Source organism: Sturnira hondurensis, unplaced genomic scaffold, assembly GCF_014824575.4.
Source record: "Sturnira hondurensis isolate 20B ecotype Veracruz unplaced genomic scaffold, ASM1482457v3 Scaffold0006413, whole genome shotgun sequence".
NCBI classification, from domain to species: Eukaryota; Metazoa; Chordata; class Mammalia; order Chiroptera; family Phyllostomidae; genus Sturnira; species Sturnira hondurensis.
The window spans coordinates 38,191,716-38,215,284 of record NW_028079044.1 but is presented as its reverse complement, the minus strand read 5'-3'; the positions used below and the strand labels follow the sequence as shown (position 1 = coordinate 38,215,284).

The window sequence follows — 23,569 nt, the reverse complement described above, 5'->3', positions numbered from 1 at the left end:
CTGATGAGAAATCTACTTTAACTCTAATCATTTTTCTCTTTTAAGTAAGACACTGGTTCTTGTTGCTTTCAAGATTTTTTCTTTGGCTTTTAGAAGTTTGACCCTGATATGTCTTGGTGTGAATTTCTTTGGATGTATCCAATTTGGATTCACTCAAACTTCTTAAATACGTAGATTTTTACTTTGCCCCTAGTATTCTGAAAGTTTTCAGTCATTATTTCGAATACATTTTAACCCCTGCTCTCTTTCTCTTCTATGATTTCTGTGACTGGATTGTTACGTTTTTCTTATAGTTCCACAGTTCATTAAGACTCTGTTCATATTTTGTTCCAGTTTACTTTTTTTTTATTGTGGCAAAAATGTAAACTCTAACATCTAAGCCCCTTTAAAGTGTACAATCAGTGCCATTAAATATGCTCTCATTTTTGTGCAAACATCACCACTTTTCTATCGTCTCACACTGAAACTCTCCACCAATTAAATAAGAACTCCCCCTTCCTCCCTCTTTCCAGGTCCTGGTCACCACTATCTCCTTTCCCTGTAAACCTGACTACCCGAGGTACTTAATGTAGATGGAACCCTACAGTATTTGTTGTTTTGTGTCTGGCTTATTTCACTTAGCATTTTTAAAGATTCATCCATATCGTAGCATTTATCAGACTTCCTTTTCTTTTTAAGGCTGAAATGTATGTATCATTTTACATTGAATAAATGAATTTTTCAATGTGTAAGTATTTTCATTTACACATGACATTTTACAAATGTCATGTGTAAATTTTTCAATGTATAAATGAATTTTTCAGGTGTAAAGTTTCTATTCCAGATTGTAACACCACAACGAAAAACTTCAGAGCAGGGAATATATCCTTCACTGATATAATCACTTCAGTTTTGCCTACGTATTCATTGAATGAGTAAATATTTCAAAAGTAAGGAATACGCAAAATGTATTTGGAAGCAGAGAAAGGTTTTAAATTCCTTACCTAAGATGGTTTTCTAAAGATGTCAAGTATTTTTTTTAAAGACTTGAGATGTGTATTTCGAACTTAAGTAAGCATCACTAGGGAATATATCCTGCATCGTACTTCAATATTTTGCATAAAATAACTTTTTGGTCCTTATGTTAATCTTAACGAAACCTATAGCAGCAAAGGGCAGTTAGTTCTGCTAATTCTGAAAAAAGTTCCCATGTTTTAATTAATTTCTGCATAAGTGGTTAGAGACAGCTATCTACAATTACATAAGACAAAATGCGACACCAGTCACCCACCAATAATTAACAGAATGAGGCTGGATAAATCACGTCTGTTTCCTAATAAGCGGAACGGGGTTTAGTGAAACTCTTCACAGTTTGCGAGGTTGGGAATTAGGATTAACCAAAAAATCAGAAGTGAATTGTAATGTTATTATGACCAACAGCCTAACGGAGACTAAACGGAAAACGGAAAACATTTTTAAGACCCTACTTTTTTCTTAAAGCTTCCTACGGGGAAGCCTCGACACGCAGACGACTCCACCCGGGTAGGTGAGGCTGGAAAGAAGACGGGAGGCGGGGCCTACGCCAGCCTTCGCTCCCCGCTCCACCCCTCGAACGTCGCACCGAGCATGACGTCACGGGAAGCTTGTATTTCCGTTTCCGATTACTCACATTTCTCTTTCTTCCTGTCCCACTGGAAAGATGGCGTCCCGCAAGGAAGGCACCGGCTCGGGCACCACGTCTTCTAGCTCCAACACCGGTGCGGCAGGAAAAGGCAAAGGCAAAGGCGGGTCCGGAGATTCGGCTGTGAAGCAAGTACAGATAGATGGCCTGGTGAGTGCGGTGCCGTCTCCCGGGGTCCACGTGGGGAGCGTAGTACCCAGCCCGGGCCCGGCAGAAGCGCTTCTCAGCAGCCTCCCCTCTGGGCTGGATGAGGCTGAGCCAAGGTTTTCTTCGAAAATCCGCCTTTTGCATCTCCACGTCTTGTTCTGGAGAAGCACCAGCCTTCCCCTTCATCTGACGGGGAAATTGAGGGCTGAGAAAGGGGACCGAAGGTAAGGGTGGGACAGGTTCTCGGGGTCTTGTTTTGAGATGCTTGGGAGAGCGGATTTGCAGAAAGAATTTTCTGGGAGCTAAGTAGGTGACCGAGGTGTCGGGAAGGATCTGGGACTTTAAAGCTTTTGGAAGGGGAGAGAGAGTAAGGTAAACTTTATTGCTTTGCTGCTGGGATGTGGCATCTCTAACTCCCCAGGTGGAGATACACTTTGTACCCACTTTTGTGCTTTACCTGAAACCGCGTAATTGGAATAAACATCTTTTGTTTTGGCTGCTGCTTTACACATCTGTGAGTGTCAGGAGTGCCTCAGGATTCGGGTTTAGAATTCCTAATACCTGGTCTCTGCTTGACATAGTGTAACAGGACTAGTTAGAATCACACGTTTGGAGCCAGACTGCTTGGATTTGAATCTCACCTCTGGTTAGCCGAATGACACTGGACAAGTTACCTATCTCTTTGTACCTTATTTTCCCCATCTGAGTTGAGTCGAGGTTTAAAATTGGCAGAATGTGTTTTGATAGCTAGTACAGTATCTGGGGCACAGTAAGTTTCCATTTCCTCTTAGCTGCCGCTGTTGTTATTTGTCAATAGTTATAGTAGTAAACTCTCTTTCAGGTCCCCTCTTTTGGCTCTAATTATTATTTATATTCTGATAACTCCTGGATTTATATTTCTTGCCAGACTTGATTCTCGAATGCCACTCTTGAATACCCAGCTCCTTGTCACTGTCAGGGAGTGTCACTCCCTTCACTGTCACTGTTTGCATAGGCATTTCAAGTTGAATGTGTACAAAATAAAACTAGTGATTTCTTTCATCTCTCCTGCTCATTGGTATTACTTTAGTCTCTCCCATTTTAGTAAATGGAATTACCATATACCCATTTAAATAAATCAGAAATGTAGGCATTAACCTATATTTCTTCCCCAACATCCAGTCCCTCAGCAAATCCTGTTGATTCCACCTCCAAAATATATCAGATTCACTCACTTTTCATCCAGGTTCCCCGATCATATCCACTTAAAATGCAGACTTCTTACCACAGTCTTCAGGGTCCTGCTCCTCTTGTCTCTTGCTGCAAACACACCTCATACTTTCTTCTAGGCTCCAGTCACGGCGACCTTTCAGTTCTCTTTTCCTGACTGAAGTAGTCTCTCAAGTATTCCTCCCTCTTGACTTAAATAACACCATCTCAAGAAAGGCCTTGCCTGAGAACCCTGTTAAAACCCATCACTCTCCATCACACTACTCTGTATTTCCTTCATAGCTTTTTTGGGGCGGGGAGGGGGTCTTGTTTCCTCCACCAGAATGCTAGCTACTGAGGGCAGGCAGGGACTATGCTTTTTCACTTCTTACTCCTCATACTGAACCTGCTAACTGAGATCAGTAGAAGAAATGAATGAATGAATAAAATATCTCATTTTATTTTTATACTACTCCTAGTTCACATCCTAATAATCTTTAATAAGTTATTTTAATGGTATCTTGAGTTGTTGTCTTAACCTTCTTTAGTCTATTCTTCATACTGTTATTAAAACTTTCACGTAATGTGAAAGTTCAAATCTTGGTAACTGTCTTTCTAAAATGTTTTCAGTGAATTCAAGGTTCACCGGATGTTGTCCTTGCTTTTGTCTTTAGGTTTAATTTCTGGTATTTCCAAGTTTCCTAGGAACTGTAATTCTAGCCACACAGAACAATATATTTGGTAAGCCTGACGTTTAACCACATTTGTTCCTGGGACCTTGATAGTGGCCAAGGCCAATTTTTCTTCTTGTGTTCTTGAACCTTTTCTTCCCTACATTTGGTCCTATTCATCAGTTCCTCTGTTTCTTTAACATTTCCTTTTCCTTAACATCTTAATATTTTCGAGAGTTTCCCATATTTGAATGTTCAGATCTGTCTCTTTACTTAGCACTCTGTGTTGCAGACTTAATCCCCATTTTTTCCCTCTTGAAGTCCGAGGTTAAAAATTGTCAGTATTAGCAGTCTTCCACTATCAGAATCTGGCGCCACCAGTTTCCAGTCTTAGTTTTTTGAAAAGATCATTGTTAACATTAACAAAGAAGTGTAAAAAAAATCAAAATGCCATACATTCAAAATGGTGTCTATAATACATAATTTACATAGTCACAAAATACACATCCAGTCACCTGCCGTTCAGCTTGAGGTATAGAACATTACAGATATCTCTGAAGGCCCTTCCTGTTTCATCCTTTTCTCCCCTCCTTTCTCCCCACCCTGTTATCACCATTGTAATCTTTGATTCATTAATTTCTTGTTTTTTTATAGCTTCACCATACAGAGTATTCCTAAACAGTTTTAGTTTTGCCTTATTTATATTAATAAATATGAACGAAGTAAGACATAGTATGTTCTCCTGTCTTGAATAATTATTATTATTATTATATATATATATATATCTCACACCATGATTGAGATTAGTCCATTCTAGAGTGAGCAGTTGTAATTTGTGCATTACTACATAGCATTTCATTGTATGGATAAAACAAACATTTCTTTGTCTGACTGTTAATGGACAATTACATGGCTGTTTTCCTTGTGTGACAATGGTACCTCTCAGTCGCCTTTTAATTGTCCATTCCATGCGACTGGCCAGTGTGTCTTTTGCTATACCCTGCCTAGAACCAGTGCTGTATATCCTTTTGGAATGGAGGAGCGGATTTTCATTGTAGGCAGGTGGTTTCATTGTTCCTAGACAAAAATCAGGCCCTGGCTGGTGTAGCTCAGTGGATTGAGCGCGGGCCTGTGAAGCAAAGGGTCACTGGTTTGATTCCCCGTCAGGGCACATGCCTGGGTTGCAGGCCAAGTCCCCAGTAGGGGATATGTGAGAGGCAACCACACATTGATGTTTCTCTCCCACTTTCTCCTTCCCTTCTCCTGTCTCTAAGAATAAATAAATAAAATATTTTAAATAAAAAAATCAGGCTAATGCTTCCTGTTGAACTTATTACGTAAAACCCATTCTGTTCTGCAGTTTGAATCTTACTTTTGATACTTAGGAAGTATGATCCATGAACCAGCAAGACAAGCAGAATTGGCCTTGATAGCTTGTTAGAAATGTAGAAATGCAGTAGCCTAGAATCTCAGGCCCCTCTCCTGCCTAGTGTATCAGGTGATTTATAGCATATTAATGTTTAAGAAGACATTTAAGGTCTACATATTAATGTAGACCTCTGTGGTCTACATCGATCTCTGACTTTTAAGATCCTCTTTACCATTTGTTTTTAGCCTCCAAATGATGGCCTGTAGATGCTGTTTCCAAGTTTGGTTTAAGGGTAGTCTTTAAAACAGAAACAAGACTTTTTTCCTTTTGGATAGAAGAAAACTCCTATATTTTGTGCAGAAATGCCTCATGTTCAGTTTTGCTTTGAAGGACCTTGTTGAGAGGGCAAGAATTCCTCCCTCTCTTTTAGTTCCTGGAGGTGGACTAATAATAAAACAATGAAATCGACACAAGACAACGGAAATTGCAGAAAAACCAACTTAATACCTGTGCACGGGAAAATCACAGTAGGATGCTCTGATCATAAAATGAGGCTCAGAGAGGTAATTGAACCTGACATCTTTTAGTATTTTATAGACAACACATTTGTGAAGAATTGACCAGACAAGAAGGTTAGTGCTCAGTAGAAAGAATCTAATCAAAGTCTGGGTATTCATTAGTGAGGGATCTAAACAGAGTTTGGGCTCGGCTAGTAAATTGGTGAAGTGTTTGTAGGCGCACTCTGGCTCTGGATCCGTCAGCTCTTGTGATGAGGCTGCCTCTCAGTGGTCCCGGAGCAGGGAGGGCACCCTTCACAGGGAGATTTATTTCCTGCGCTCGAGGAGACTGGCGGGGGCAGGGGTGTTAAGGTGCTCTTACGGCACCCACTGCTCATCAGGTGACCTTAATGCAGGGTAATCAATATCCCGTTGTGGGGTCTTTGTGGGTGGCCTGTCTCAGACCCCAGCAGCCTCTTCAGGAGAAAGAAGGCGAGCAATCACCTCCTGCAATTTCCGTGGTATATACTTTTTACACTGGCAAGCAGAAACCCTTTTAATTTATTAAACAATTTAATTAAACACAGCCATTACAGGAGATACTCATGCTACACAAATCAAAAGGCAAAAAAGAGAGTGTAGTGAAAAAGACTCGCTCTCCTCCCCACCTTCAACCAACATTTTCCCAGAGGCGGCCATGGCTGCCCTTTGATGTTCCCTTCCAGGCATGTTTTAGCAAGCATGCCTCCTGTTACGGAAGCAGAAACCCTCAAAACACCTTAAGACCTATTTTTAATTTTAATTTTTTAAAAAGATTTTATGTATTTTTAGAGAGATGGGAAAGGAGGAGCAAAGAGAAGGAGAGGAATCCACTGGTTGCCTCTTGCACGCTCTTTAATGGGGACCTGATTCACAACCTAGGCATGTGCCCTGACCAGGAATTGACCCAGTGGCCTTTTAGGCCGGCGCTCAGTCTGCTGATCCACATTAGCCAGGGCAAGATCTTACGGGCAGTTGGCCATGCTGCTGCTATTTTGGAGGGGTGGGGTGTGTATGGGCCACATGAGTGGAGGAAGTCAAAGGTGCAAACTTCCAAGTTATGAAATAAGTACGTCTAGTCAGTATTGTAAAGCATATTTGAAAGTTGCAAAGAGAGATCTTAAAAAAAAGAATACTGTAATATGACCACTAATGCGATAGCAAAAGAAGTCAAATTCAGAGATGGAAAGTAGAGCAGTGGTTGTCAAAGCCTGGGGGAGGGAATGGGGGCTTCTGGGTGGGTCTGCTACAGAGTTTCGGTTTCGTGGGAGGAAAGTTCTTGAGATCTGCTGCACAGTAGTATGTGCCTGATACTACTGAACTGTGCACGCAGATTCTTAAGGTGGTACATTTTATGTTAGTGTTTTTTTAAAGTAGTACTTGCAAATATATGTAAACTACTAATTTCACAAAGATTTTGGATTTCTGACCAGATTTTTTGGTTTCCTACTAAGGAGTTCGATGGAAGTATTCATTTTTGTAGTTGCTGTGTGTCTCTGAGTTTGCTCTCCAGAATTCATGTGTTTCTGGAGAGGTGTGGTGAGTGTGTAGGTATGTTTTAAGTGAAAAAAACCTAAAAATTATATAGGAGGGGTGGGGCTGACCCTGTGGGCCGCACTCCCCAAAGTATGCCAGAGTGGGGGGGAGGGCTGGCCGGAGGCAGGGGTGCCGTGGTTGAGGGCTGCCAGATCTTGGTGGTCCACAGACAAGAAGCAGAGGATGGGCACACCTCCCTGCCCCTTCCACCTGGAACTGCCTGAGTTCTTGGAGTGCCGGCTCTCCGAGTTAGGAAGAAGACAGCTAGCTAACAATAGTTTTGAAGTGTTTTGTTTGGTATGAGAAAGGAAAGAAATTTTGTTGCAGTTTAAGCCTGTTTATCATGCATTTTATTTTAGAAAAATTACCTTCCAGGTGCATGTGGGAAAATTGGCAGATTGCATGTTGAGTTGGTAAAGTAAAAACTTAATGTTATTGAATTACATATTACTATCAATTAACATGTAATTGCAATTATACATTTGTATGTTTGATTGCATCATTGTACTTTCTCATGACTAATTTTTGTGATGAAGGCAGTGCTATTTTTGGTGAATTTCTTGTGGCTGCATTGCCTTTTTCCCCCCTTTACCAGTAATTATTAGTTGATTTAAGTTTAAAATTGTGGCCCATCAGTGACTATTAGATCCAAGACAAAAGTAATGAAATATGATCTTTAACTGAAAAGCTGTAGAGGTGATATTGATTAAGGGTATTGGAGCGCTGTAACTAACCCCATATGTGTCAGTGGCAAAATATCTTTTTTCCCTATTTAGGTCACTTAAAATTCTTTCATGTCAAAACCCAACAGCAGCGATTTAAGTCCTGTTTATTATTTGACGTAGTCAGTTATGAAATGGAACCCCATCCCATTTGAGCCATAAAATATGTTACAGTTAAGACTAATGCTGCTCTCTGCTTTTCAAATTTACATTTCACAATAACTACCTTCTGTGTTCAGTGTTAGAAGAAATGATCTAGGCTTAACCAAATAGGAAAGCTGCCAAGTTCATAGATCAGTCATTGAAAAATGCCAGAATTCAATGAAAGTCTAGGTACCGGTTGTACAGAATATGCTAAGGTGGGCGGGGGGCTCTGTGGCGCTGCAGTTCCTTTGAGACTAAAATTTTGCAGTGAGAGCTGATCTTTGATGGGGACCGCTGTGAGAAGTTCAGGCTGTGGACCCGCCCTCCCTGATCCATAAAACTGGAGTCAAGCCTGCTGGGAGTCGAGGGTCCTGCCTGCTCCCGGCGGGCCGGCCGCTGGTGAAGTTGGGGCTGTCTTTCCATCTCAGACCTTTGAGCAACTCCTGAAGTGGAAAGGATAATGATGTTTTTAAGGAGACTTGCATGCATACATACATAGACATATGCATATGCATACATGTACATATGTGTAAACATACACATGTACACAAATCTGTTACTCTCACTTGACTTTTGAATACATATTTAAAAAATCTTGTCTTGAAACCCTCTGGCTGTAATGAGAGATAGCTCTAGGCCTGTATGACTGACAATCTTCAACAAAAGTAAAAGTTTGGTGTCGGGTGGTTGATTTTTAATAAGTCTTTAATTAAGTTACATCGTCTGAGGAGTAGACGCTGAGTTTGCGGGGAGGCAGGTCTCAGTGCCACGAGGGCACCTTGCCTGTTCTCGCCGCTCGGTAAGTGGTTGTGGGGTAGACGAATGGCTGAGTGAGTGAGATGAGGTCGAGTGTTCTCTGTGATGATAGCAGTTGTAACTGTCTACTGAGAAGCTAACATTTACTGAGGAGTCGGTACGCACTGTGCGCTAGGTACTTTGGATGTGCTGATTTGCGGTAACGCTGTAGTGAGTACGGACTGGTCTCCACAGGCGTAGGAGAGGTGAGGATATGTAGGGCGACTCACCCAGGGCCACGGAGCTGGCACTCAGACTTTCTTTTGGGTCCCTGTACCCGGCCTCTCAACAAGTGCTATGGGATTTTGTGTTGTACAGACCAGAGATTGATATTTGTGTATATACTCATTGGGATTAATCTTAAGCTTTTACTAAAGTTCTCTCTCTCACTTGAACATTATTTTTTTTTTACAAATTTTAATTGTAGAGTTGTAGTGTTCTTGACAAGTGGAAAATAGCAAATCCAGGTTTGAATGTTGGGGCTTCAGGTGGGCTCACTCACGGGTCAGTAATTCACTGTTTTACCTCTGTTTTATGGAGCTTCTGGCTTAAAGTGGACGCTTCCTGCTGAAATTAGTTTGCTTTTATTCCCATAATAGGACAATGTTCAGAATAAAATCCAGACAGAACGGTGGTCTGACTCCAGCCTACCAGCATGCCTTTCATGTAGAAGCAGTAAGGGGTCATAGAGAAAACCGTGGTGTTGGTGCTCACACCTACTGAGTTAGTAATCTATCGAGATAATTTGGAGAGACTTCCTGTCAGTAACATAAATTCAGAAGTGTTCGACTATGAGATCTGAATGGTCAACTACTGCAGTTGGGAGGAAACTGTCTACCTGCTTATGTTACAAGTTCTGTGAACCAGGGTCACCCAGCCTGTGGGCTTTGGGTCAGGGACCGTTACTGGTCTGCACGAGGTGAGCTCAGGATGGAGGTGCAGCATGTAGAAACTTACAGCAGTTTGATGCTGCTGTCATGGCCGAGAGTGTGATCTTGGGGCTTGTTTGTTTCTGATTTTTACTAAAATACTGGTCTGTCATGGACTGGAAGAAGGTGAGTTCTTCATCACTGATACCCCAAGAAGCATATAATAAATGATTTTCATACCTATTTTAGCTAATAGCATCTTCCTATAATCAGAGTTTAAACCTTTAAGGGAACCGTGTCTAAAAGACTATTGTGATCACAAAATACTCAATTTTTTAAAGATTTTATTTATTTATCTTTAGAGGGGGAAGGGAAGGAGAGAGGGAGAGAAACATCAATGTATGGTTGCCTCTCTTGCGTCCCCTGCTGGGAACTGACCTGCAACCCAGGCATGTGCCCCGACTGGGAATCAAACCGCGATCCTTTGGTTCGCAGGCCCGCGCTCAGTCCACTGAGCTACACCAGCCAGGGCTCAGCACAGTTTTATAGACGGAGAAGATGTGATTGGTTGGAGGGAGAAACCAGCACAACAAAAAATGGGACTTTTGCGGTGGAACATTCCTATCTTGTGGCTTGTGAGAATAATGCTGGTGATTAAAAGGTGTATTGCATTCTTGCAACTAACGAAGGTTTCCTGTTGATGCTACTTGACTTCCCATGATCAGGGCAGAAAAATTTGACCTCCAGCACTGATCTCTGCGGTCTGGCCTTGGTCCCTCCCCCAGTGATTGGACACGGAACACCTGCCTGCTTCTGCAGCCTACTTTCAGGGGTTTCTGTCAGACCTGCTGCCACTGCGTTCTGTCTGCTGTAGCCTTGTTGTCGGAAACATAGGGGGCATCTGAAGTTCCTTGGTTACTGTGCAGTGCTGTGGAGTCAAAGTCAGATCCCACCTTTCTGATTTAATCTGTGTCAGATTACCTGTTTCCTCATATGTCAAATAAAAGGGGAAGTAATATTACTGATTTCACAGAGTAGTTACAAGAGTTAATCGAGTCATTGCATGTACTTAGAGGGGTGCTTAACATATCATAAGTGATTGGTAAAAGTTTACCGTCCATCAGCAGATGGATTATGGGTATCTTTTATGTGCCAGTACCTAGGGTAGGTGTTGTAGATGTAAAATATCTTTTCATGAGCAAAACATTGATTTTATCACTTAGAAATACCAATAATGCATGGAACGTATTTTTTAATTTTATTTATTTATTTATCTTTAGAGGGGAAGGAGAGAGGGAGAGAGACATCAATGTATGGTTGCCTTTCGTGCGTCCCCTGCTGGGAGTTGGCCTGCAAGGAACTGGCCTGCAACCCAGGCATGTGCCCTGACTGGGAATTGAACCGAGAGCCTCTGGTTCGCAGGCCTGTGCTCAATCCACTGAGCTACGCCAGCCAGGGCCCGCGTGGAATGTTTTAATGTATATAGTAGATTCCTGGTTATTTAGAATATCAAAAGCCCTGTGTGTCAATTAGTTGATCAGGAATTTCCTTTTGACATGTACTCTCAAGTTTCTAATGTAGTTCTACAACATTATTTTTCAACAAAAGAATTGAGATTTTAATGTGTACGTAGGAAGTAGGAAGGCCATAAAATGTCAAAATGAAGAATGAGTCAGCTTAGTTTTGACAAAAAATATTTTTTCCTGAATGCTTTATCCCATCAGATTATATTAAAATGGCTACATCTTACATATTCTAGTTTGAAATTATTTTAATCATCATCAAGCCATTCCTGAAGGCTTTCTGTTTTGGACAGCTGTAAATGCTAGAGAGAATTCATCCCTTTAAAAAATATTTTCTGTTGTTACTCTGTTTCTGTTGTCCCAGTTTTCCTCCCTTTGCCCTCCTCCACCCAGCCCATGAGAATTCATCCTGAAAACTGAAAACTTCTTTCCTGAAACCATCACCTCTGGTCCTAAGTTTGCCTTTCTAAGTAAGACACATCCTCCAGTGCCTCGCTCTTGGGAAAGTGCTTTGTGATGGACTCTCTCTGGAGAGAGATTTTAATTCCTTGAACTGGCCTTGTCACAGGGTTTTAATCTTTCTCTCGTCTAATTATCCTGTTCTGTGTGTACTCACTCACGTTGATCGTCCTCACCAGGTAGGTAGACTTCTGTGCTTTTCCCATCTCTCAGTTGGGTGCTGTTCCTGGTGAAGTCCCTTAGGCTGTGGTAGAGAACTGAGTCATCCCAGCTGCAAAGTGGGAGAATTTCTCTGGGAGCCCTGCACTGCTGTCGGTGCTGGTGGGATTGCATTGGCCTTGTGGGCGGCCTGTCCGGCTGCTGCGCTGTTTGGTTACATTGTCCCCTCCCCCAATGTCTTTAACATTCATTTTAGTTATTAGAGTGAGGCAATGTTAAACAATGGTAATTTGATTCTTTTACTATAACAAATTTTTTCCTTTTTTTTAAAATAAAATAAGGTTTTGGGGGCACCTGGCATTTTCCTGAAGCTATGCTATGTCCTAGTCATCGGTACTCCTTTGTGCACACCTGGGAGTCAGCTGTTTAGGAGTCATTTTTAGGTTTTGTCTGAAATTTTGTAGAATTTCTACACTAAGTTCATTTGTTTTCTAGCATCCGTCATTTACTTTGATTTTAATGGTGGTTCAGTGATTCCATCATTAGAGTTAAGTATCCAGGAACCTAAGCAACATTACACGAGTTGGTAGATGTCTTTGTAATAATTCTTTATTAGTTTTGTTTATCCTTTCTTACTCATGTTTCTTCTGTTTTTTAAGTGTGAAAGTAATTGTCCTTGGCAAAGAGGTAAGTTGAATAAGAATTAAACAGTTTTGCTTTCTTTTTATCGACAAAGTCAATACTGTGATCATTAATTGAGCATTTACTATGTGGTACACCCTGTGCAAAGTATTTACTGTACATCGCCTTATTTTCAGTAATATCAACAATGCCATGATGTAGCTCCATTTTGCAAATTAGCAACCTAATACTCAGGAGGAATAAATAGCCTTCCCAAGGGCTCAGGTAGGAGATGCTGGAGGCTGGAACTCATACCCATACCTCAGTGACTGTTCCCTTTTGTATGTTTCAAGAAATGGAGAGGTCTCTGATACAGCAACGTGTATGGTTTGTGCACTTTCTTGGCATTTCATAGTACTGAAGGGTTGCCAGGCTCATCAGTTGGTGGTCTTTCCCATGAAGCCCTTTTCCCTGCTAACTACTTGTTGTCTTTATGAGGTCTGGATTTTGGGTGTGAAATCATTTTTGGGTAAAGTATTCATCACTAAGACTATTATAAACTTGAGGTATTTGTGTTTATAGACATGTATTAATTTGTTACTAACCAAATTGATACATGGTGAACAGAGCACCTCATCAGTCAGAGGAAGCAACCACAGAAGCCTGTACGCGAGGGATCTGACCAGCAACAGCGAAGACAAAAGAGAACCAAGACATCCGTTAGTAGCATCTGTTACTAGCCCGTTGGCTTACCCATTGAGTTACTGATATGAATGTCATCTCCCTGTTTTTAAGGTGTGCACACAAGCTTCGGAGCTTGACTTTAAATCTTGGTTCCACTGCTTCTTGGGTGTGTGACCCATAGTTATTTATTTAATTTCTCCCTGCTTCAGTATTCTTATTTGTAAAAAAGAATATAGTAATATCATTCTCTTAAAGTAATTGTGAGAATTACATGATTCAATAATACATATAAAATAATTAGAATATTGCCTGGCACATAATGTTCAATAGTTGTAACCTGTTGTTATTTCATTAACTGGTTATTGATGATTAATTTTTATCAATTATGTATTTGTTTAAATGAAACAGTGGTCATTAAGATGCTAATTATCATTTTGCGTGACTTTTTTCCCTCAGAACTTTTTATTATATTTTAGACTATGTTGACCTTTTAGTCTTCAAGCGATGAGCTTATACTAAATAATCATATTATTACTTTTAATAAATACTATGTGCCAAGCACTATTCAAAGCACTTTATGAATATTAACAACCACACGTTGTAGGAATTTTTCTTAATAATTTCTGTTACTGTGAACTTCTAAAATAATTGCCTATTCAGCCTTGCAGTAGTTACCTCATTTTTATGAAAATGTTAGTTAAAGGAGAGAGCAATGTAAGAGGTGGTTATTCCATCAGAGGTTACTTGGTGCATCCTTCTGGTTGAGAAAAATTAGGGAGTGCTGGGGTCTTGGTTCTGTGTTCGCTGTTGCTGGTCAGATCCCTCTCGTACACGCTCCTGCCGTTGCTTCCTCTGACTGATGAGGTGCTCTGTTCACCAACCATCTTGAGATGTTGGGACTCATCAGGGGAACGGCTCTGCTTTCAGGCATTATATAATTGAAGTCTTTTATTTCTCTTATTGATGGTTCTACTATGTCAAGAGATTATCTTCCTGCAGACAGAGGTTGACAGGGTCACTTCTCTAGTAACCTCAGGTTGAGGTGCTATTGGCTGATTGGACTGGAAGAACTCCTGAGACCTGTCGGGAGCCTTGACCTGAAAGGCATGAGTGCTGTACGTGGATGTTTTGGCGTGTCTTCACACTGTGTGTTTCACGTGTACACTTACACTGTGCGTGCTCTACTGTTTGTGTGAGGGTAAAGAAAATGATTTGTAGGAAACTCAATTAGTTCTGTGATACAATTTTGTGGGGTTTTGAAACCCATTGGTAAATGATGGACTTATTTTTTCTTTGGAATAAAGGAAATGTAAACTATAAGCACAGTGTGTAAACTCACTTCTTTCTTTTTTTAGGTGGTGTTGAAGATAATCAAGCATTATCAGGAGGAAGGACAAGGGACCGAGGTGGTCCAGGGGGTGCTCTTGGGCCTGGTCGTGGAGGACCGCCTGGAGATCACCAACTGCTTCCCCTTCCCCCAGCACACGGAGGATGACGCCGAGTTTGATGAGGGTGAGGCTTCTCGGCTCACTTGTGTCTTCACGGTGCACACCTGTGGTTATTAACATAATCCGTACTGTACTGTTGGATTATGAATACAATTCTCACCATAACATTCGATTATCTCTTACTGGGAGCCTATCAGGCTAACCTAGGTCACTCGATTTCTGAGTGTCTTGAAAAAATTATAAAATTATCTGACATGAGAATGTAGATAAAAAAACTGCATTAGTTTGGCCTTCACTAATTTGGAATTTGTGATTCTCATTTGAGTAATTTGGATAGGAGCTGTATTAATGTTAACCTTCCCATTATGAAATCCGCTTGCCAAATAACTTACATTGTGAAGGACAGGGATCATAATTATGTGTCCAACATCCATTTTCTTCTATGATATTTTGACTTAACGTTTTCTTCTATGATATTCTGACTTAATGTTTTTGAAGAGTTATCTTACTTCAGAATGAAGATTCTTTTCAAGCATTTTATTTTTCTGCAACTCAAGAAGGGCAAGAGCAATAATTAAAAGGTTTTTTTGAAGAATTTAGTTGAAAATATGTTATTTGTTTGAAATCTCAGAGGTTATTTTCTGTGTATCTTATTTTGTTTATTATGGTAAAAACACATAACAGAAAACTTCCTTTCATGGCCTTTTTGAATCGTGAGGTGGAGTAGTGTTGACTGTGTGCGGGTTCTTGGACAAGAGATCTCTGCTACTTTCTCGTCATGCGAAAACCGGAACGCCACGTCCCTTGACCAGCTTTTCCCCTTTTCCTGCTCCTCCAGCTTCTGGCAGCCACCACCCTACGTTCTGTTTCTGAGTTTTACTTATTTAGATGCCTTGTATATGTTGAATCATGCGGTGTTTGTCTTTTTGAGACTGGCTTGTTTCACTTAATGTTCTCAAGATTCATCCATGTTATAACACATGAAAGGATTTTTTTAAAGCCTGAGTTATATTCCATTGTATCTATATGCCACATTTTTTGATCCGTGTATCAGTTGGTTATTTCCACCTCTTGGCTATTTCGAATAATGATGAAAATATCTCTTCAAGGTCCCACTTTCAATTCTTGGCTATAAACCCAGAAATAGGGTTTGTTGGATCATATGTTAGTTCTATATATTTTTTTTTTTTTGAGAACTTTTCCCCTAACAGTCCTTAAGGGTTCTGATTTTTCTACATTCTCTTGAACACTTGTTATTTTCCATTTTTTATAACTTACTTGGAGAAATGTCTATTCAAGTTCTTTGCTCATTTCTTAGGATTGTCATTGTTGAGTTGAATGAGTTCTTTATATATTGTGACTCTTAACCCCTTGTCATCCACATGGTTTGCAACTACTTTCTCCTATTTCATAGATTGTTTTTTCGGTCCGTTGATTGATTCCTTTGCGGTGTAGAAACTTCTTAGTTTGATGTAATCCATCTTGTCTATTTTTGCTTTTGGTGTAATATCTAAGAAATCATTGTCAGAACAGTGTTTTGAAGCTTCTGTCCTACATATTCTTTTAGGACTTTTATACTAGTACCACAGGGTATTGGTTACTGCTTCTTTGTATTGTGTTTCGAATTCAAGAAGTGTGAGACCTCCATCTGTGATTTTCTTTCGTAAGATTATTTTGGCTATTTAGGGTCATGTGAGATTCCATATTAATTATAGGATTTTTTTTTCTATTTCCACAGAGAGACATTTTTGGGATTTGGATAGGGATTGTATGGACTCTGTAGTTCACTTTGGATAACATGGACACTTTAAATCTCCCACTCCATGAACACAGGAGGTCTTTCTATTTGTGTTTTTACCCCTTTCCAGCAGCGTTTTGTGGTTTTCAGTATACAAGTGTTTTTGACTCTTTGGTTAAATTTATGTTCAAATAGTTTACTCTGTTAAATGCTATTGTAAATTTTTTTAAAAAATTCCTTTTAGGCATTTATTTTCTATATAACTTTTAACTGATCACTTTTAACTTGGATAAAGTGTTACTTATGTCATTCTCTTAGTACCTTAAACATATAATAAGACAGTATATTCTTGCGAAAGGTTAGTACCTTGATAATGCAGCTAGGTCTATAAAAATCATTTTTTCATTAAAGTAATACGTCTAGCAGCCACCAAGCCTGTTTTCATTCTAAGCGTTTGAGTATTTTGTGCAGTATGTGTCTTTTTCCTTTCTTTTTATTGTGATAAAAACACATAACATAAAATTTACCTGGCCAAAGGCTCACCATTTTTTCTGAACTACAGTGATATTTCACCTGACCTGCCGTAATGCCGTAGGATTAAGGCTGGGATTTCTCTGTAGTCCCCTCTGGCAGTGTTAGGAAATCTCTGATTCCGTATTTCTCAGATCCTGGAGATAATTATACTGCAGTAGTAACCGTTTCAGAGCTATAAGAGGAGGAGAATGGACAAGGGATTGTTAACACGGTTTTCAAGTGAGGAACGGGAGAGCCGTTTGCTGGAAGCAATTTGTCTCAGTTACTAGGTTAGTGGTGCAGTTGGGCGTAGAGTCCATTCATGGGCAGTTTATATTGTCACACGGTTTTCATAGGTCATTAATTTTGTTTTATAAAACTCTCAGTTTAGGATGTGAGCAAGAAACAATGTTCGCTGAAATTATGGTAGATGAACAAAGCAAAATGTATTACTCATTTTAGATCTTGAACTTTGAAAGCCAACTTCTCTTGTGAGCTTGAGGTGATTGACCAATATGCTGTTTCATTAACATGTACTTTAAGAAGCTCATTAAAAATGTTTTAACAACACTGAAAAGAAATGTCAGTTTAGCATTAAACAATAAAAAATTGCTGGACATTGTGTGTTGTGTACTAACTACTACGTGTGCATTGCCTGTAGTCAGTCGTTACTCTGCACAGTTGAAGTTTGCACATGTTTAATTTTCCAGATTAGAAACCTGATGCTCAGTAAGACAAATAGCTATCACTTAACTGGGATTTGGAGAACAGGGATTGAAGTTTGTGGGTGGTTGCCTGGTTCTAAATCTCATGGTTTTCTTACTATATGATGCTGCTTTTAGATACTTAGTGAAGGGGAAGCCAGTGATTAAAGGGTGTTAAGTGCAGGGCATCATTTTTTTGTATCCAGAATCATCTTTTTGAGCCCTGGCTGGTGTAGTTCAGTGGATTGAGTGCGGGCCTGCAGACCAGAATCATCTTTTTGGGTAAAACAAGTAAATACATTTAAAAAATTTTTAAATTTTTTTAGTGATTTTAAGAGATGGGGGAGATTGATTTGTTATTCTATTTATTTATGCATTCACTGGTTGCTTCTTGTATGTGTTCTGACCAGGGACTGAACCTGCAACCTTGGCCTATTGGGATGAGGCTCTAACCAGTTGAACTACCCAGCCAGGGCTAAATTTGTTTTCTTGACTTACTCAGAGTTAGGATTTGCCGTTTTTCTTATTATATATTTGAAAGATTGAAGATAACACCATCTGTTTCTTCATTGCTTTATGTAGTTATCTTGAATTTTAGGCTGTCTCACTTAATCCATTTATTTATCTGAATAAGCATTAGTATGCAGTCAGTATTAGATTTATATCAAATCTAGATAAGAGCTAAATTTTTCTATTACATAAGTATATCCTGTATTAGAATAATTTTGCATTTATACTAAAGGCCCATTGTTTTGCTTACTGCCTTTCTATGATTTTATGCCTGCTCAAACTAATATTTTTCAGGGTTTTTATTGTTGTTGAGCAAGCAGCAGGCCAGCACTTAATGTTTATTTTCTCATTGAATCCCATCTCCCTGTGAGGGAAGCACATCCCCTGGCTCCACTTTACAGGTGAGGGACTGAGGCCCAAAGAGGTGACAGCCTTCTTAAGGCTTTCAGGCACCAGCTGGCCCACCAGCTCTCTCTGACTTCAGGGAAGGATCTTTCTTTCTGCCTTCTCCCTTATGGAAGTAAATACTCACCAAATACTTCATAATTTTATTAATCATGAATTTAATTTGCTTAAATGAAAAAAATTTGTTTTTGTTTTTGTGTCTCATGTGAAGTAGAAGTTTTCAATCTGTGGTCTAAAGTGAGATGTTTTAGATTAGGGTCAGCAGGTTACAATTTGTGGACCTGCTTTTGCCTGTCAGGTTCTATTGGAACACTGTCATGCCCATTCGGTTCTGTGTTTTCAGTGGCTGCACTCCTGCTACAGCGGTGTGACCAAGGCCATCTGGGCACCGAGCCTCAATTTGTAAATGTCTGGCACTTAAAGAAAGTTTGACCAGCCCTTTTTTATATATGATTTTTTCTTCTTATTGTTCCTCTCTCATAAGATTGAAAATAAGGTGGCAATTTTTTATTTTCGTGATAAACTGGTGACCTTTTTGTTTATTTATCTCTTCTGCATGTTTCCCTTAGCATTGACTCAGAGTCCAGAATGCATTGTGGGAACTGTAATGAAAATGTTGATGTTACTGAATGTTTGTTTCATTGGTGCATCTGGAAAGTGTAAGAATAGGTGGTATTTGCTTTCATTGAAGTCCATTTTTCCTTGAAGAACCCCCCCCCACATACTGAATTGTTGCTATTTGGGGGAACTGTCTACAGATAAGAGGGAAGAAAGGCATTTAATTCGTGGTTGCAGACTTGTGATCGGATACCGTGGAAAGGTAATGAATGCTGTGAGGCCAGTAAACTTGGATGGGAATCCTAGTTCTCTTCTTACAAGGATATGTATGACTGAATAATGTCCCTTTGCTCACTTTCTGAGTACTGAAAACAAAGCTGAAGGATAATTTTTATAAGATCAACATTTGTATACTGCTCCCTTAGATATGTTAAATAGGATGGTCAAAGCCAAGAAAACTTGGGGCAGGAAGTTTTTCTTGTTTGTGTCTGCTCATGAATTTACATTTTGTTGTTGAACATGTTATAACTCCTTTGAGTGGTTTAAATCTTGTTACCTTTTATATTACAGAATTCATTTTCTAGTTGAGTGTGAAATAAACTTGCTCATGTTACAAAATACAGGCTTTAAAAAATGAGTAAAAAGCTCATATTGAAATTCCCATTAGGGGGCACTATTACCAAGCTTAGGAGAAGTGGAGACTAATTTGTTTTCTCAGACATGCAACCCAAGGCTTGCTAAAAAGGAAAAAAATATTTTCATCTGATAAGATTCAGATACTATTTTATACAACTGAATTCCTTAAATATATTATAAAGTGCACTGAATTAAACACAGATCCAATAACTCACTGTCTTGTTTTTCAGCAGACTAAATCAGTTAAATATTGCAGGTGATACAAGAAGCCTACTTTATTCTACATCAGAGCCAAATCCATAATTTTCATACTTGGAATGGACACATTTTTTATTTTGCTCTCTCTAAGTCAGTCCAAAGGATGACCCTTGGCTTTCAAATAAGTTTCTTTCCAAAATGAAGCACAGAGACCACATTGTACCACTGAAAAGTGTGGTTAGGGCAGCATTGGTGCCTGAACTCAGATAGTATTCACGTGTGCAGCATTTGTAATGACTGAAATAATTCCACACATCGAAGTGATGTAGATACACACATAGCTTTTGGCTTTTTTGTTTGTTTGTTTGTTTTCAGGAACTTGAAGTTTATTTTCTTTTTATTACTCGTTTGGTGTTAGAGCAAGAGATACTACTGTAGACTGTTACACAATTATTTTATCATTAAGCTTCCTAAAGAAAAGCAGTGGTATAGAGTCTTAAATAGGTTTTTCAAAGGCTGAAATGTGAATTGGCGAAATGTAATTAAAATAAAATGTACTCAGCGTAAATTTTTCACAGCATAGGTGTTATTTTTGTATAACTGGGTTCAGAGAGTAGGTTTGTATAGTCATATTATTTGCAATACTTTCTACATAAGGAAGCTGTATTTTAAATTGGAAAAAAATCTCTGCTTCATTTACTTGCTTCCTGAAGACTCCCCTTTCCTATTTCTTCTGAGTTTGCCTGCAGCCACACCCGGGGCAAAGCTGCCTGGAGCCCAGCCCATGCTTTTTGGTTCAGGAAGCATTGAGTCACGGTAGAGAAAGCTTCTCATATTTTTTTAGACAGATGGGGACGTTTTGTGAAAAGACATACGTGATGTTTACTTACTTTTTTGTGTTATCTTCTATCCGTATGAGTAGTCAGTGAGCGTTTTGTTCTATTTAACAAATTTATTTTTTAAAAGTCATTTCTTTCATTGCGTTTTTTAAAAAAGCTTTTCTTAGTAGAAATACTGGATAAATTGGACAGTTTTGGGGTGTGATTTGAAACTTATTGGAGGAGTTAGGGGCATGTTTACTTTGTGACCTCAAATCGTTTAGTGAAGTATGATAAAATGTTTCAAATATCTCAGGAAAAAATCTCAGTGATTCATTTCAGCTTTTATCCAGCAAATTACATTGAGTGGGTGGTGGGAAAGATACAAAGATAAATCCTAGTTACTGCTTTCAAAGATTTTAAGTGGGAGAGACAAATGTGTAAATAAAGAATTGTGAAAAAGAATTGATGTAAGTCTAGAGTGACGGAAAAAATGCGAACACCCAGTTATGAGCTACTAATTCCTCTTGGGGGGGCACTCTTTGGGGGTGGGGGAGGGTGAGGTTTGGTGTCCTAGGTGGGTGCCAGTTGCCTTTTAAAGTAATTTTTTAAAGAAGTTTTGTCTTGTGAGTTATGTCTAATTCATGTTTCTACAGCCTTATAAATAACCCAAACATCTCTAGAAATAAAGAACAAACTTTGTAATATAGATTCAACTTGTCCTTGTTATTGTTCAGAGATAATTATGTTTCTTGACAGAATTTTTCAAATTTTGTTGCCGATTTTGTATCCAGTAGAGAAGTTGTTCTCTGGGCTCTTTGGTTTGAAAGGATTGCCGACACTCATTTTACGACATGCTTGTATGCACTTGGGACCCAAAGGCTGTATTAGCTCTATTTAAATACTTAGTAAACATTTAAAAGTATTTCATAACTTTCAAATATTTAATACAATATTTCATGCATAGTTTATTTTAAATGAAACATTTGTTAGGTAACTAGAGAAAATCTATGCATTGAATTATGATGTAATTCTCCCGGGAACTGATCCCTTTGTGGTTTATGGTAGTATTTTTAAAACATTAAACTATTTACATTTAATGAGTTATTATTAACTATTCAAGGCAAAGAATTTTAGATTTTGCTTGCTTAAATTATTTTGATCACTCAGAATACCTATGGTTTGTGATTTGAAACTAACTTAAAAACCTTAAACTTTCTTTATCTGTTCAGTTTGGGTTTACTAAGGTGATTGTAATACAGGAAGTAAAATCCAAATGTGAAGCATGAACTCTGGTGTTTTTATGCCTTTTTTGTTTTTTCAGTTTGGGTGTCTCAAGATTTTAAATATAAGAGTGGGAACAAAGTGTAGCTTCATTTCGAAAGCTTAAAAAATATTTTTGTGTTTACTTCATGTTTTAAAGTTTAGGTTTCTGTTTTTTCTTTTTAAATGAGTTGAGAAGCTCTTGTGCATGGAAGGATATACTACTGAAAATGTGGTCAAGGTAGAAGATTTTTCTGCTTAAAGAAATTAAAGTGCTTTACACTGTCCCTCCCTTGGTCCCTACAGTGTAAGTGCTATGGTTTGGCGAGAAGCCAAGTAAAACCTGTTCAAATTCTGTGCAGACTTAAAGTAATACTTTAAGATTTGAAAATTACAGGTGGATATAGTACTTAAATAGTATTTAAAATTCCTAAGTTTCCCAAGTCTAAAAATGTAATCCTTAAATTACTATTCCCAGTGGTTTATGTTTTAATTAAATAAACATTGTCTGTTGAACAACAACAGCAGCCAACGTTAGGTGTACATACTTGAATTTACTTCTAAACTTTAAAGTAATAACCATTAAAAACGGACTGTTTTGGTACTAATTAAAATGCCAAAAAGTTACAGTTACAGTGTGTGACCAGAGATCTTTTCTGTTTCTGTTTTTTTGTTTTTGTTTTTCAAAAATTGTCGTAACACATCAGGCTTGCTTCCTGTCTTACTCAGAAGTGCTACCCAGCTTCATGCCACAGTTAAATATATCACCTAATCTGTAAGCTTTGGAGATGGGTAGAGTCGTTATAATTAGACACGATGTTTGTGGTGCCAATGCTGAGTTTTTCAAACTGCCCTTTACATTAAGAGAGTGGTGCCTCAGTCATGCTGATGAAGCGTCTCTTTGTTTTATGTTCATCTCACTAGGTGAAGTTTTTATACCTCTTGAAGCCTTTATCTGTTTGAGATTACTCTTCGTGCTTTACCTATTAGTTTCAGAGTGGTGTTTTCGTACCTTTATCTCTTTTTTCACCATGAGGATTTCTTGTTGCCTTTTTTATTAGCCATTTTCTTGACTGTATTTTAGATGATATATTTGAAAACAAAAGCAGTATTTATTTTGATGTAATAACGCTGTAGTGGTGTAGGTTTATAACACAAGCCTGCATCCTCCCCCACCTCACCCCGTTCACATTCATCCTTTGTTTTCTCTAACATCCTTAGCCTACGGACCCTTAATATACAGAAGCCCTTCCTTGCTTGTTTGGTGGGAGGATCACAGAATTATTTCAGTGCTCTTTGCAGAAAATTACCTGTCTTGTTTCTGTTTTGTAGAAGTGGGTAGGTGACGACCTTGTGGGGGCATCGTTGGTGGCAGGTTCATGACCCCACAGCCGGTGGCAGTGGCTGGAAGAGCCTTCAGCGGGTCCTCGCCAGGCTCCACGGGCTCCGTGCACTTGGGGCTCGCCCTTCCCAACCACAGCCATGGCCGCAGCGGCCCCCACTCCGCAAATACCAGTGTCTGCTGGCCACTGCAGCTGCCAGGGTCATCTGCTCTCACTTTTGTTCATTTCTTTCTGTATTCCCTTGTTACTCATTTACCAGGGTAGTAGTTCTCTGGGAACTGCCTGCCAGGCGTTTCCACCGGCCATTGCGTGCCCGTGTCTGCTGTGGCCATTTTCTGAAGGGTTCGCATTT

At 39.3% G+C, this 23,569-nt stretch overlaps 1 protein-coding gene across 1 annotated transcript in view; it reads left to right on the top strand.

Annotated features, from left to right (window-relative positions):
- Positions 1–1,649: 1,649 nt before the first annotated feature.
- Positions 1,650–23,569, top strand: part of EIF3H (eukaryotic translation initiation factor 3 subunit H) — a 77,449-nt gene continuing 55,529 nt past the window's right edge. Inside the window, exons 1-2 of the mRNA XM_037048428.1 lie at positions 1,650–1,810; positions 14,439–14,595. Of these exons, the coding sequence (XP_036904323.1) occupies positions 1,679–1,810; positions 14,439–14,595 (289 nt within the window). The 5' untranslated portion in view covers positions 1,650–1,678. The remainder of the gene's footprint in view (positions 1,811–14,438; positions 14,596–23,569) is intronic.